Below are 15,497 nucleotides of genomic sequence, written 5' to 3' on the forward strand. Positions count from 1 at the left end.
GCCATTAATGCCATTATGCCATTAATGCCATTATGCCATTATGCCATTAATGCCATTAATGCCATTATGCCATTAATGCCATTATGCCATTATGCCATTAATGCCATTAATGCCATTATGCCATTAATGCCATTAATGCCATTAATGCCATTATGCCATTAATGCCATTAATGCGGACTCAGGAAAGAGACACTTTGGCGGACTGTCTCTTTTCGTGTCTCTTTTGCGTCGGCCTTCGACCTGCAGCACTTCGCGATTTGCTGCAGTGCTTTGCTGCTGGCTTCGCAGCTGTACGTACACCCTAAACCCTAAACCCTAAACCCTAAACCCTAAATTGGAGTTTCTGGGGTCGGCGGACTTCTTTTTTTCGGCATTTTCTGGCTTGATATGTTTTAAATTTATTTCTTGATTTGGGCTTTTTGTTTTTAATTTGTTTTTATTTTCTTTTTTTCCTTTTTGACTTTTCTATCTCTTGATCGCAAACTGAATTCATTTTTGCTGCTGCTGCTTCATCTGAATAATAAAAAATTACAAATTAACAAAAAGAAATAATTAAAAAGAAATGGCGAAAAACAAATAAGAAAAGCTGAAAGGAAATGATAAAATAATTCATAAACGCTGCAGCTGCAGCAGATTGCGTTGAGTGGTGGGCTAATGTGATCCTTTCTGCTGCTGCTGCTGCTGCTGCTGCTGCTGCTGCTGCTGCTGCTGCTGCTGCAGCAATGCGCAGGCAACTGGACCGGGGGCTACTCCTTGCAGTCTCTAGAACAAAGATTAGAACAATTAGAAGCAGCAGTTTTAAAGGCTGTTCAAGAGGCCCTGCCTCCGCAGTTGCGGGGGGGCCCCCCGGGGGCCCCCGAGGGGGGCCCCCCGGGGGCCCCCCTGGGGGCCCCCGGGGGGCCCCCCTTGAGGCTCCGCGAGCAGCACTACCACAAAAAAGCCAAACTTTTTCGCTGCGAAGTTGAGGACTTGATTGCAGAGTTCTCTGTCTCTGGCTTTTCCCGTTCCTAGTTTTCATTTCAAATGCATGCGCTCTTCATTTTGATGTTTGTTGGGGCCCAGGGGCCCCCCGAGGGACATCTTTTGGGACCCCTTCTCAAGGGGCCCCCAAGGGGCCTCTTGGGGGCCCCTTGGGGGCCCCTTGGGGGGCCCCATAAGGGGCCCCCCAAGGGACTCCCCGTCAGGAGCTCACCAAGAGGCCTTGTTCCTTGGGGGGCCCCCCTGGGGGCCCCTATGGGGGCCCCCCCAGAGGCCCGTTGGGGGGCCCCCGAATGTACCCTCAAAGGGTACTGATGGGGGCCCCCGTTGCCTGCGCAGCTCGCAGTGTTTGCCTCGAGTGCCCCGCGTGACGGGCCCGAGGGTTTAGGGTTTAGGGTTTTGAGGACTTGTAAGAACACTCTAAGAGTATTTGTTTGGTGTTTAGGGTTTAGGGTATTTAGCCGGGAAAAGGGCCTTTTTTGTCTCTTTTCTTCCAGATTTCGGGCCCCTAGTGGTGAATTATAATTATATTTATTTTATTTTATTTATTTGTTTTAAATTCCACAGAAAGGGCTCGCCCCCGTGCGCAGCAAGCTGCGGCTTGCTGCTGCTGCGCTGCAGCAGCAGCAAACCGCAGCAGCAACAAGCATTTGGGAGAATCGAAACTGATTTATCTTTTAAAATAAATCAATTAAAGAAATAAATAAAAGTAAATCAAACTGGGGCGCCCGTGTGGCAGTGCAGGCGAGAGAGGGGGCGTTCAGGTGTACGTACACCTCAGCTGCGGATTTGCTGCTGCTGCTCGGCGGAAATAAGAAAAGCTTTTCGGAAATTTTAATTTTTTGACAAAAGAAGTCCTTTAGAAGTCCTTTATAGTTCTTTTTCGGATGGTTTCTCGGTGCGCTTCAGAGAGACGCAAGTTCCGGGCAAAACCCGCAGATGTTCCTCCTCGAATTAGGGTTTAGGGTTTAGGGTTTAGGGTTTGGGGTTTGGGGTTCGCCGCTGCAAGCCCCCCTGTGCTTGCTCGCCGGGCCCAACATCATTTTTAAAAGCTTATTTCGTGAAGATTAAAACAAGACACAGTCAGGGAAGAGATCTTTCAAGCAGCCGCTCTGCTGCTGCTGCTGCTGCTGCTGCTGCTGCTGCTGTTGCTCTTGTTGCTGTTGCTGCAGCGTGGGCTCCGGCTGTACGCGCTTGGTGGTTTTTATCCCCCCGCAGGGTTTCTCTCCTTTTCTTTGAGATTTAAACAAAAAAAGAAATATATTTTTCATTTTTAAGTTGAAGTTTATTCAAAGAACTCGAAAAGAGCTGCATTTGCTGCTGCTGCTGCTGCTGCTGCTGCTGCTGCTGCCACTCTGCTGCCACTGTGGGGGCGGCAGGCTGTCGCTCGCTGCCTCGAGCGGCGCTGTTTGCTGCATTTTCCAGCAGCAAATAATTTGAAATTTGGAAATTTGGATTTAATTTAAGTTTATATTTTCATTCCCGGTGAATAAAATGACTTGCGCAGCAGCAGCTGCTGCTGCTGCAGTTGACGCAGCAGCAGTGGCTGTGCCGGCGGCAGCAGCAGCAGCGGCAGCAGCGGCAGCAGCGGCAGCAGCAGCTGCTGCTGCGGTCCCCGACCACCAGCAGCAGCAGCAACGGCAGCAGCAGCTGCAGCAGCAGCACGTCCCTAAGTTTGCCCGGGTCTCTAATCTGCTGCAAGCTCTACCACCTCCACATTCTCAGCAACTGCTGCAGCAGCAGCAGCAGCAGCAGCAACGGGAGCAGCAGCTAACCCGTTCTCGCGCCTCACTCGTGTGCAGCAGCAGCAGCAGCAGATGGAGACGATCCCACACGATCCCCAACCTTCCAGTCTTTAGTCCTTCAGTGTCAAGTTAAGTCTGGGCCCTCCAGGCTTTCTTCTTTTGCTGCAGAGGGTCTCTTTGCAGCAGCAGCAGCACCTCCGCAGCAGCAGCAGCAGCGCCGACAGCAGCAGCAGCAGCAGCAGCGACAGCCGCCACAGCGCCAGCAGCCGCTCAGCCGGAGCAGCCGCTGCAGCAGCAGCAGCACAGCCCCCGCTGCAGCAGCAGCAGCAGCAGCAGCAGCAGCCGCTGCAGCAGCAGCAGCAGCAGCCGTAGACGGCTTAAAAGAATGAGTGCTGCTGAGGGCGTGCGTGGGGTGTATCGACAGCAGCAGTCGATGCAAGGCCCGCGGCGCTTGCTGCTGCAGCACTTGCTGCTGCTGCTGCTGCTGCTAGCTGCTGCTGCTCCTTGCTGCTGCAGCAGCCCCCACGAGGAGTCCCTTCAAGGCCCGCTGCCAGCCGCAGCTCTCGGGGATCGCGATCCCACGGAGACAGGAGACCCCACAGCAAGTGTGGGGTCTGGATACGTCGATCCCAGCGGGGGTGTGGGGCCGAGTGGCTACGAGTCGGAGGTGCAGCAGCAGCAGCAGCAGCAGCAGCAGCAGCAGCGGCGGCAGCGCAACGGGCTCTGGCGGCGGCTGCAGGGCCCTGTGGGGCTGCTGCTGCTGGCGCTGCTGCTGCTGCACGTGGTGGTGGCGGAGCGCCGTGCTGCAGCAGCAGCAGCAGCAAGAGAGAAGGCCCTGGAGGAGGGCCTCACGCTGCTGGAAAGTGCAGCAGCAGCAGCAGCAGCAGCAGCAAAAGAAAGGGAGTTTGCGCTGTCGGCGGCGCAGGAGATAGCAGCAATAGCGCAGCAGCAGCAGGAGACAGCAGCAACGCTGCAGCAGCTGCAGTCGCGCCGCAACTCGCTGCTGCAGCGCTCTGCTGCTGCTGCAGCAGCAGCAGCAGAGCAGCAGGGACTCACGCTGCGGAAGAGACACGAGCAGCTGCAGCGGCTGCTGCAGCTGAAGCACGAAACTGAAGCAGCAGTTGATGCAGCACGGCTGCTGCGGGGCCTTCCTGCTGCTGCTGTGGGGCCGCTGCTGCAGCAAACTCGGGAGCAGCTGCAGGAGCTGGAGGCGAGGGACCAGCAGCTGGGGCAGCGGCTGCAGCAGCTGCAGCAAGTGGAGACGGTGCAGCAGGCGCTGCAGCAGCAGCAGCAGGAGCTGCAGCGGCTGCAGCAGTCGGTGGAGGCTGCGCGCGCGGAGCAGCAGCAGCTGCAGCAGGAGGTGGCGGCGGAGGCGGCCGCAGCAGCAGCAGCAGCGGCGGAGGCGGAAGCAGCAGCAGCAGCGTCTGCGCTGCTGCAGCAGCAGCTGCAGCAGCTGCAGCAGCAGCGCGCGGCGCTCGCGGCCGCGGGCGCGCAGCGGCAGCAGCTGCTGCAGCAGCAGCAGCAGCAGTCAGCAGCAGCACTCACTCTGGCTCTTAATGAACTCGATGAACTGCAGCAAGCTCCAGCAAGACACAAAATAAAAGAAGTTGTGCTGCAGCAAGCTTTTGCAGAAATGGAAAGGAGACGAAAGTACATAGAGATGCTTGCTGCTCCTGCTGCCAGCTCGGAAGCAGCAGCAGCAGCGCTGCTGGCAGCAGGCAGCAGCAGCAGCAGCAGGTTCGCGCCGCTGGCTGCGGAGCAGCAGCAGCAGCAGGAGGCGCTGCTGCTGCCGGCGGAGCAGCAGCTGCTGCAGGCGCAGCGCGAGCAGCTGCTGCTGCTGTCCGAGAGACAAACTCTCGAAGCAGAACGCGAGCTGCTGCAGCAGGAGACAGCAGAGGAGACACAATTGGCGCGGGCGCTGCAGCAGCTGCTGCTGGCGAAGGCGGAGGTCTCGGACGCTGCTGTTGCTGCGTACGCGGAGGCGCCGCTGCCCGCAGCAGCAGCAGCAGCAGCAGCAGCAGCAGCAGCAGCAGAGCTGCCCGAGTCTGCTGCAGCACGTGCTGCTGCAGCACAAGTGGCAGCAGCAGAACGCCGCTTCAAGGAAAAACAAGAGAAGCAAAAAAGCATAAAGCTGCGGCTGGTGGCCATTGACGGGAAGCTGCCGCAGCTGGAGCAGGAGGTGCAGCGGCTGCAGCGGCTGCTGCAGCAGCAGCAGCGGCAGCAGCAGCAGCAGCTGCAGCAGCAGCACGCCGAAAGCGCCGCTTTCGCCGCCGTCGACGGCCTCTACCGCAGCATCCACTCCAGGCTCCGTGCTGCTGCTGCTGTAAGGAGACAGCACTTTGCTTTTGGGCCCAAAGTCTTCGAAAGCTTCAGAGGCCACAGGGCCCAGGATGTGTGGGCAGCAGTGCTGGAGCCGCGGGCGGATGATGTGCTGCTGCTGCTGCAGGAAGCAGGCAGCAGCAGCAACTTGCTGCGCCTCGCGGGCGCGCGGGCCGCGCTGCTGCTGTGGCAGCAGCAGCTGCAGCAGCAGCTGCTGCTGCAGCACTCGCCCCGCGCGCTGCTGCTCCTCGCAGCCGCAGGGCCCCACGGGCCCGTCCAGCGCCTGCTGCTGCAGCACCGCCTCGAGCTGCTGCAGCAGCAGCAGCGCCTCGTGCAGCTGCTGCAGCAGCAAAAGGAGACCGAGCTGCAGCAACTCAGAGACACTCTAACCACTCTCGCGGAGACAGGCTTGTGGGCCGTGGAGCTGCCTCAGGTGTCTCTACAGGCCCACGCCTACATGACGCGGCTGCAGCAGCAAATCGAACACCTGCAGCAGCGGCAGCTGCTGCTGCAGCAGCAGCAGGACCCGCAGCTGCTGCAGCAGCAGATTGCTGCGGCCTTCATCGACGCGCTGGTCGCGCTGCACGAGCGGCAGCAGCAGATCGCAGCGGCCGGGCCCGCGGCAGAGGCTGCTGCTGCTGCTGCTGCTGCAGCAGCAGCAGCAGCAGCAAACAAGGCCCACGCAGACGCCATCGCCGAGGCGCTGCAGCAGCAGCAAACTGAAATCATCAAACTCAACAGCAAAGAAGCAGAACTGTCTCCTTTTTTTGATTGGAGAAGCATCCGAATTGAAGACAGCGAAGACGAGGAGACAGAAGAGACAGAAGACGCAGCAGCAGAGCTGCTGCTGCAGCAGTTTGCTGCTGGAGACATTCTTGCTGCTGCTCCCGAAGCAGCAGAAATCAAAAGCCTGGGCAAACTCACGGCCTTCACGCTGCCGGGCGTGCTGCAGCTGCAGCAGCCGCACAAGAGGGCCAAGAAGCAAAAAGATAAAAAATAATTATTTAATTTATTTATTTAATTCTTCTTTAATTCTTTTAATTCTTTTAATTCTTTCATTTATTTCTTTTGTTTGTTTATTGCTCTTCTTCTTTCCTCCTTTGTCCCTCTTCATTATCTGCTTTGCTTCCTTCTATGTGGCTGAAGAGGCAGCAGCAGCAGCAGCAGCAGCAGCAGTTGCTGCTGCTGCTGCTGCAGCAGGGAGACAATTAAGCAGTAAGGAGACAACCGAAAAAGCAACTAATTAATAAAAGCAGTTAATAAATAAAATAATTAAACAACCATTTAATTAAAAGACAATTAACAAATTAAAACAATTAATAAATGCAATTAAACAAAAAGAGACAATTAATTAATCAAAATAATAAATAAAGAGAGACAAATAACAAATAAGCATTTAATTTATAAAGAAACAGTTAATAATGAAAAGACAATTAATAATTAAATAATTAAATAATCAAATAATTAAATAATTAAATAATTAAATAATTAAATAAATAATGAAGAGACAAGTAAAGAATAATAAAAGGAAATGTAAAGAATATTATATGTGGAGACACTTTGAAGGAGACAGGCAGCAAATGGCATAAATGGAAATGAATTTAAAATGAATTTAAAATAAATTTAAAATGAATTTGATTTAATAATAAAGGAGGAAGAAGGGACACTTTATTTTTGCTTAAGAGCTGCTGCTGCTGCTGCGGGGGGCGTTTGCTGCTGCTGAAGGCGTTTGCTGCTGCTGCTGCTGCAGGCATTTGCTGCTGCTGCCTGCTGCTGCGCATCGCCGTGCTTGCTGCTTCTCTTTTTAAAGTGTCTCCTTTTCATTTGTCTCCTTTCCCAAAAATTCAATGCAGTTTGCTTTGCTTTTTGAATTTGACTGTGGGGCCCCCCGCTTCGAGCAGCAGCAGCAGCAGCAGCAGATTCAGCGGAGTTCCTGCTGCTGCTGCTGCAGCAGCAGCAGCAGCACAGCGCATTGCGGCAACAGCGGCGGCAGTGCGCCGGCTGCAGATGCGCAGCAGCAGCAGCTTTCCCGCTGCAGTGCAGCAGCAGCAGCAGCAGCAGCAGGAGCCTTACAGCAACAGACTTTGCAATTAGACTGCGGCATTGGCAGCAGCTGCATCAGCTGGAGCTGCTGCAGCAGCAGCAGCAGCAGCGGCTGCTGCTGCTGCAGCCTGTTGCTGCAGCTGTTTGGCTCCTGTCCTCGTTTTATCAAGCTTGAAGCAACTCTGTTATAGACGATGAATTGGATTTTAATTGATTATTTGATCATTTGATTTAATTTAATTTAATTTAATTTAATTTAATTAATTTAATTTAATTTATTTAATTTAATTGATTTAATTTGATTGATGATTTAGAGGGTTTGGTGCATGCCCCCAGGTGTACAGGCAGCCCGGAAGCAGCGCAGCAGGCTGCAGCAGCAGCATGGCTGCAGCAGCAGCAGCATAGCTGCAGCAGCAGCAGCATAGCTGCAGCAGCAGCAGCATAGCTGCAGCAGCAGCAGCACAGCTGCTACTGCAGCAGCCAGAAAAATTGATACAATTCAGCAGATGGAACTGCTGCTGCTGCTGTTTTTGTTGCTGCTGCTGTTGGTGCTGCTCGTGCTGCAGCACCATGTGAATAGCTTCCTCATTGCTTGTTTGCTGCTGCAGCAGCAGCAACAGCCGCCAGAAGCAGCGCAGCACGCTGCAGCAGCAAACGTGAGTTTCACTTCTTTCCTCTGCTGCTGCAGCAGCCACTGCGTTATACAAAGCAGCAAATAGAGCTGCTGCTGCTGCTGCTGCTGCTGCTGCAGCAAGCATACGTATGGCATCCTTTATTTGCGGCAGCAGCAGCAGCAGCTTCTGTTTGCTGCAGCAGCAGCAGCAGCTGCTTCTTCGATTTCTTTATTTCAAACTCCCCCCAGCTTTACTTGCCGCTAAACCTCCTTATTTCATCTAGAGTTTGTCCAACGTCCAAACCCTAAACCCTAAACCCTAAACCCTAGTAGACTCTGCAGAGATGCCGCGACAAACCCTAAAGCCCAAACTCTAAACCCTAAACCCTAAACCCTACACCCTGGGCGCTACACGCAAACCCTGGGGCCAAAACCCCAAACCCTAGGCCCCAAACCCTAAACCCTAAACCCTAAACCCTAGTAGAGTCTGCAGAAATGCCGCGACAAACCCTAAAGCCCAAACCCTAAACCCTAAACCCTTGGGAAACCCAAACCCTGGGGCCAAAACCCCAAACCCTAGGCCCCAAACCCTAAACCCTAAACCCTAAACCCTAAACCCTAAACCCTACCTGTGCACAATTGGAAAGTGCAAATGGAGTTGGTGGAAAATGGAAAGCAGCAGTATTTGGGGTGTACGGACAGCTGCCGTCGGCAGTTTCTTTTCTTTATTGTCTCTTTTTAATTAATTTAAATTAATTAATTAATTAATTAATTATTTAATTATTTAATTATTTAATTATTTAAATAAATAAATAAATAAATAAATAAATAAATAAATAAATAATTATTTGTTTAATTAATTGATTAATTAGTGTTTATTGTTGCCAGCTCCGCAGCGCTTTGTGCTGCAGTGCAGCTGCTGCAGCGCTTTGCTGCTGCAGCAGCAAATTATTAATTTTAATTTGCTGCTGCAGCAGCAAATTAAAATTAATAATTTGCTGCTGCAGCAAATTGAAATTAATAAGCAAATCAAAACTTTCAATTTATGCATTTCCTTTTTATCTTTTCAAATTAATGCCATTTCATTTGCTTTTCAATTTTTAGTCCTTTTGCCCGGGCTCCCCGCCTCCAAACCCTAAACCCTAAACCCTAAACCCTAAACCCTAGCCCTGGGCAAAAGGTTCTTTGGCAGCGCAGCTGAAGAATAAAGCGGGCGCTTCTCTCGACTCCGCCGCTGCTGCTGCTGCTGCTGCTGCTGCTGCTGCTGCTGCTGCTGTTTCTGCTGGTGCTGCTGCTGCTCTGTTTGCTGCTGCTGCGCTTCGGCTGCTGCTGCGCTCCCGCAGTGTGCTGCTTCCGTTGCTGCTGCTCCCCCGCCTGCTGCTGCTGCTGCTGCAGCAGCAGCAGCAGCAGCAGCAGCAGCTCAGTCCCTTTCCTTGCGGAGCCTGAGGCCCACTCTGTAAGTCTCCCCCACCCAGCCATCTTCCAACTGTCTCCTTTCTGCAGCAGCAGGTCTTTGCTGCACTTGTTCGCCAGCAAATCTGTGGCTGCGGCCTTCTGGGAAGCGGAAGGGCGCTGCTGCTGCTTTCGCCTCTGCTGCTGCTGCTGCTGCTGCTGCTGCTGCCCCCGGCAGGCTCCGAGGAGACACAAAAGGAGACAGTTCATCCTCCAACGCTTTTGCTGCTGCTTCCAAGTCCTTCAGTCTATTCAGCTCCTCTTTTATTTCTTGCCGGTGCATCTTGTGCATCACCCGCAGCAGCTTCCGCTGCTGCTGCTGCTGCTGCTGCTGCTGCTGCTGCTGCTGCTGCTGCTGCTCAGGGGGCCACCGCGGGGAGATCATGCGGAGGCGCTGCTGCTGCAGCAGCAGCGCCTCCGTAAACATAGCAGCAACTTCTTGTTTGAGATTTGCTGCTGCTCTTTCTTCGAGAGTTCGGAGACGCTTTTCGATGTGCTGCTGCCGGGCCTTTTCGCGCTGCAGTGCTGCTGCTGCTGCTGCTTCCTGCTGCAGCAGCAGCAGCTCGGTCTCCTGCGGCGCCTCGCTCAAGTCCTGCAGCCAGCTGCTGAGGCCCTCCTGTGTCTCCTTGCATTCGCGCAGCTGCTGCTGCAGCTCCAGTGTCTCCTTTTCTGTCTCCTGCTGCAGCAGCAGCACGACTTGCTGCTGCTGCTCCGAAGCCTCGCCTGCTGCTGCTGCTGCTTCCAACTCCCCCACAGGAAGGCCCAGCAGCCGCTCCTGTCTCCTCATTAGAGACAGGTCATCTTTTGCTGCTGCTGCTGCTGCTCGCAAGCTGTTGAGCTGCTGCAGCAGCACATCCAGAGCCACCAAGAAGGCCTCTTCTTTTTGCTTCTGCTGCACTATGTATTCCGTCAAGCTGGCAGCAAAGTTTGTTGCTGCTGCTGCTGCTGCTGCTTTTGCTGCTTTGTCTTCCAGCCGTCTCCTTGCTTTTGCTGCTCTGCGGTGCAGCAGCTTCACAGCTCTTTCTGTGTGCTGCAGCGCAGCAGCAACAGCATCAGCTCGGGCAATTGCTGCTGCTGTGGGGTCCCGGATCGTCTCCAAGTTCCGCTCCCGGATCGTCTCCAGCTGCTGCTGCTGCTTCTCTATTTGCTGCTCCGTCTCGCTCAGCTGCTGCTTCAGGTGCAGCAGCAGCGCGTCCAGTGTCTCCTTCCGCTGCTGCTTCTCCTCCAGCTGCTGCCGAGCAGCAGCAACAGCAGCACGAGCAGCAGCAAGCGCGGGGTCGTGCACGGCCCCGGGATCGTCTCCTCCGGAGCTGGGATCGTCTCCCTTGGAGCTGGGATCGTCTCCCTTGGGGCTGGGATCGTCTCCGCGGGAGCTGGGATCGTCTCCCCGGGAGCTGGGATCGTCGGGATCGTCTCCGTGGGGGCTGGGATCGTCTTCTTGGGAGCTGGGATCGTCTTCTTGGGAGGCGGGATCGTCTTCCTGGGAGCTGGGATCGTCTTCGGCGCTGGGATCGTCTCCGTCGGAGAAGGGATCGTCTCCGTCGGAGCTGGGATCGTCGGAGCCGATCCCGGGATCGTCTCCTCCCGCCTCCTCCAGCCCCACAAACTCGTCCACTGCTGCTTCGGCCTGGGCCCTTATGAGCCCGTTGAGAGCAGCAGCAAGTTTGAACTTGTCTGGCTTGTCGCTGAAGAAAGCTGCTTCTGCTTCTGCTTCTCGCAGCTGCCGCAGCAGCAGCAGGCGGCGCTGCAGCAGCAGCAGCAGCTGCTGCTCCTCGGGGGCGAGCTGGGCGAGCTGCTGCGCCTCCTGAGCTGCTGCTGCTGCTGCTGCTGCTGCTGCTGCTGCCTCGGCCTCGGCGGCGGGGCCCGCGCCGACGAGGCCCTCGATCTCCTGCTGCAGCTGCTGCTGCAGCAGCGCAGCCTGCTGCAGCTGCTGCTGCCGCCGCAGCAAAACTGTGGGGGCGTCCTGCAGCTTCACCAGCTGCTCAACTCCAGCATCCAGCAGCAGCTCGAGGGCCTGGATCTCCTCAAGTGTCTCCTTTTTGATTTCGAGAGTCTCCTCGAGTTCCTCGGCTGCTGCAGCAGTCTCGGCGGCGAGCTGCTGCTGCTGCTGCTGCAGCTGCTGCAGCGCAGCAGCAGCTGCTGCTGCCTCCCGCTGCAGCTCGCCCCGCGCCCGCTGCGTCTCCTCCGCCCACTCCCGCAGCTCCTCTTCTGCTGCTGCTGCTTCCATCTCCACCAAGTGCAGCTGCTGCTGCTTCAAAGAAATAAAAGTCTCTTTATCTTCTGTCTCCTTTCCGAGGAGACAGACATCGAGGCGGGCTTCTTCTTTTTCGAGGCGGAGTCTCTCGGCCTGGAGCTGCTGCAGCGCCGCTGCTGCTGCTGCTGCTGGCGTCTGCTGCAGCAGCAGCAGCTGCTGCAGCGACAGCTGCGCCTCGTCCCTGGCTTTCCGCGCCAGCTGCAGCTGCAGGCTGGCCTTCTTCACTTCTGCTGCTGCTGCTGCTGCTGCAGCAGCAGCAGCAACGGAGTCTGCGGGGGCCTGCCGCAGCGCGGTGGCTTCGCTGTTTGCTGCTGCGATCTTCTGCTGCAGCTGCTGCAGCAGCAGCACCTGCCCGCCCTGCTGCTGCTCCAGCGCCTCCGTCTCCCGCCGGAACTCAGCAGCAGCAGCAGCAGCAGCATCTCGTGCTGCAGCAAACCGCCCCGTCTGCTCCTCCAAGTCCTGCTGCTGCTGCTGCTCCGCCTCCAGCAAACCCTCCGCGTTGCTCAGCTTTATTTCCTGCTGCACTGCAGCAGCAGCAAGCAGCAGCGCAGCAACAAACACCAGCAGCGAAGCCACCCCGTACTTGGAGACACTTGGGGGGCCCCCCTCAGCAGCAAAACTGGGGGGCCCCCCCTCCTGCTGCAGCAACCCCACACCCCTCCGGACCCAAACCCCTTTTGTCTCCTCCAGCTCGGGATCGGGAGCGGGATCGGGAGCGGGATCGGGATCGACTGTGGGGCTGCTCACGGGCCCCGACTCCGAGAACGCCGTTGCTGCTGCTGCTGCGCAGCAGGGAATGGAGACGCACGAAGCCTCATTGCTGCAGCTGCAGCAGCTGCGGCAGCAGCAAATCTTCAGCAACAAAAGGAGACAATTCCGGTTGCTGCTGTCTCCCTCTAGCCGCAGTGGCTCCTTGCTGCTGCTGCTGTTGAGTGCATCACTGCTATGCCTGCTGCTGCTGCTGCTGCTGCTGCTGCTGCTGCGGTTGCAAGGCTGCCAGCGGCTGCGGCTGCTTCGCCTGCTGCTGCTGACGCGGGTGTGGCTGCTGCTAGCTGCTGCAGCAGCGGCTGTGGCTGCTGCTGCTGTTCCAGGCGCTGCTGCTGGCCTTGCAACTGCCGCCCACTGGCTGCTGCTGCTGCTCCTGCTGCCGCTGCTGCTGCTGCTGCTGCTGCTGCTGCTGCTGCTGGCCGGGCTTCGACTCCGCGATCGATCAAGGCCTGCTGCAGCAGCAAAGCCCTGCTGCAGCTGTGCTGCTGCTGGGGCCCCACAAAGGCCAGGCTGCTCTGGGCGGGATCGAGGGATCGCCCGCGTGGTGCTGCTGCTGCTGCTGCTGCTGCTGCTGCTGTTGCTGCTGCTGCTGCTGCAGCAAGTTGGTTCTTTTGAGCAAATTAACAAATCAAACCTGAAAGGGAGTTTTCAAAGCCCTTAGAAGAACAAACAGAGGCCGGAAAAGTGACGGCTGTGCTGCTGCTGCTGCTGCTGGGAGGCTGTGTGCAGCAGTTGCTGCTGTGCTGCTCCCCCGCCTCTGCTTTATTACTTCTTTATTTACTTTTTATTTAATTCTCCTTTATTTATCTTTTATTTTATTTTCCCATTTGTGGCAATTTCAACTCCCGGCAGATACCCACAAACGCAGCCGCTCGCCTAATACAGCCGCAGCAGCTGTGCTGCTACTGCTGCTGCTGCTGCTGCTGCTGCTGCTGCTGCTGCTGCTGCTGCTGCTCTTGTTTGACAATACAGCGTTAGATCTTTTTGCCTTCTTCACTTTTTCTTTGATACGTTGCGCCTTTTCTTTTGTTATCTTCTTAATTTCACGTTCCCAGTGTTTAGGGTTTAGGGTTTGGGGTTTAGGGTTTAGGGTTTAGGGTTTACATTGTGTGAGGCCTCGACAGCTCGATGAACCGAACACCGCAGCATGCCCGCGCACATCTTTTGCCCAACCCTAAACCCTAAACCCTAAACCCTAAACCCTAAACACTAAACCCTTAGCCTTAAACCATGGATGTTGAACCCTAAACCCTAAGTGCTAAAGCCTAAACCCTAAACCCTAAACCCTAAACCCTAAACCCTACGCCGCACGGCCCACGCGTGGTGGGCCGTAGGCCTAAGCCCTAAGGCCGAAGCCCCAAACCCTAAGCCCTAAACCCTAAACCCTAAACCCTCACTGTTTTACGTACCTACAATGCTTTGCTGCACCGCGAAGGCGGATTTCAGAGTCTAGGGTTTAGGGTTTAGGGTTTAGGGTTTACTGGGGTCTAGGAATCGACAGAAGCGAAGTCAAAGAGGGATGAAAAATAAGCAAATAGCTTGCAGTAGAAGAAACAAACAAACAAATAAATAAATAAATAAATAAATAAATAAATAAATAAATAAAGAACAAATAAATAATTAAAACAATCTTGTAAAGTAAATGAAACAAAAATAAATAAATTTGCAAAAACAAATAAAGGCAAAGCTATTCGCCGATTATTTTTTTAAAGAGAAGACGTAAAAAGCAAAATGAATTTAAAATAAATTTAAATAAATTTAAAACAATTTAAATTAAATTCAAATTAAATTCAAATTTAATTTAAATTATTTTAAATTAAATTACAAACAAAGTGTTGAATCAAACTGCAAATTGAATTGCATTAAATGTTTTATAAAATTATAATTTTTATTAGAAATTAAAATGCAAAAATAATCATAAAATTAATTTAATTAAAAATCTAGTTGTGGATCTATTTATGAATATAATTGTAATTATATTTCTAAATCTAATTATAAATTTAATTGCAATTATAATATTCAACATAATTAAACTGTAGTTAAAATGTCTTTATAAATATGTAATTAATCCTACTTTAAATATATTCATAAATATAATTAGAAATATTATTATAAGTTTAACATTAAATTTAATTGTAAATGCAAGTGAAAATATAATTATAAATGTAATTAAAAATATAATTATAAATGTAATTAAAAATATAATTATAAATGTAATAAAAACATAATTATAAATGTAATTATAAAAGTAAATAAAAGTGAGAACTGACGCGAAAGTTAATTATCTTGGAAGCAAAATTAAAATTAAAATAAAAATAAATGCAAATAAAGTCACAAAAGAAAATAACAGTTAAGTAAAAATAAAGTAAATAATAATAAAACTAAATTAAACTAAAAAGTAAAACAGAATTGAAACGAAGTGTAATAAAGTAAAGTATAATAAAAGAGGGAAACAAATTAAAACAGAATTAAAAATAATGGACAGTTAAAGAATATAAAAAAGATAAAAATAAAATACCAAAAAGAAAGAAGTGCAAATAGAAAGAAACTTCTGCATTTGAAAAAAGAATCTTTAAAAGCCAGCAATAAAGAAGGAATTAAATAAAACAATTAATTAAGTGCAACAAGGAATTGAATAAAAAATTAAATGAAAAAGAAATAAAAAGAAATTAAAAAAAATAAAAAAATAAAACAAATATAAACCTGCACCTGCTGCCCCTGAGGTGTCTGTACACCTCAAATCCACTCCTTATTCTTTCCAAACTTTTCCAAAAACTTTTTTTTCAACTGTCTCCTTTAAATCCATTTAAAATACTTTTCTTATTTCATTTAAAATACTTTTCTTATTTCATTCAAAAATACTTTTTTTCACTTTTCAGAAGTACTTTTAAATTTAAAAATGAATTTTCTCCTTTTTGGATTTTCTGCAAAAGTATGTTCGAGTTTATTGTACACCTGGGGACCTTCGTAATATCTGCCACTGTTACTTCTCATTAATTAATTAATTAATTAATTAATTAATTATTTATTTATTTATTTAATCAATTAATTACTTAACCAATTAATTAAGTAGTTGGAAGCTGACCATTAATTAATTAATTAATTAATTAACTAATTAGTTAATTAATTAGTTAACTACTCAATCAAGTAAATATTTAACAAATTGATTGGCTAGTTAAAAGCTGATCATTAATAAATAAATAAATAAATAAATAAATAAATAAATAAATAAATAAATAAATAAATTATTTAACAAATTAATTAACTAGTTGGAAGCTGATCATTAATCAATTAATTAATTAGTTAATTAATTAATTAATTAATT

At 51.2% G+C, this 15,497-nt stretch overlaps 3 protein-coding genes across 3 annotated transcripts; 2 read left to right on the forward strand and 1 right to left on the reverse strand.

Moving 5' to 3' along the window:
- Positions 1-2,472: 2,472 nt before the first annotated feature.
- ENH_00079550 (hypothetical protein) lies at positions 2,473-3,095 on the forward strand (the record flags this gene model as incomplete). Its single annotated transcript, XM_013583219.1, has 2 exons — positions 2,473-2,772; positions 2,892-3,095. The coding sequence occupies 2 exons, from the start codon at positions 2,473-2,475 to the stop codon at positions 3,093-3,095; spliced, it is 504 nt and encodes a 167-aa protein (XP_013438673.1).
- A 13-nt stretch (positions 3,096-3,108) lies between these two features.
- ENH_00079560 (hypothetical protein, conserved) lies at positions 3,109-6,042 on the forward strand (the record flags this gene model as incomplete). The annotated part of the gene is given in 3 exon segments (XM_013583220.1): positions 3,109-4,780; positions 5,081-5,151; positions 5,170-6,042. 3 exon segments carry the CDS (start codon positions 3,109-3,111, stop codon positions 6,040-6,042), a joined length of 2,616 nt encoding a protein of 871 aa, XP_013438674.1.
- A 3,076-nt stretch (positions 6,043-9,118) lies between these two features.
- On the reverse strand, positions 9,119-13,333 carry ENH_00079570 (hypothetical protein, conserved; the record flags this gene model as incomplete). The annotated part of the gene is made up of 3 exons (XM_013583221.1): positions 9,119-12,806; positions 13,033-13,127; positions 13,277-13,333. The coding sequence occupies 3 exons, from the start codon at positions 13,331-13,333 to the stop codon at positions 9,119-9,121; spliced, it is 3,840 nt and encodes a 1,279-aa protein (XP_013438675.1).
- Positions 13,334-15,497: the final 2,164 nt, after the last annotated feature.

The sequence above is a fragment of the Eimeria necatrix genome, genomic scaffold (assembly GCF_000499385.1).
Source record: "Eimeria necatrix Houghton genomic scaffold, Enh_scaff850, whole genome shotgun sequence".
NCBI lineage: Eukaryota > Apicomplexa > Conoidasida > Eucoccidiorida > Eimeriidae > Eimeria > Eimeria necatrix.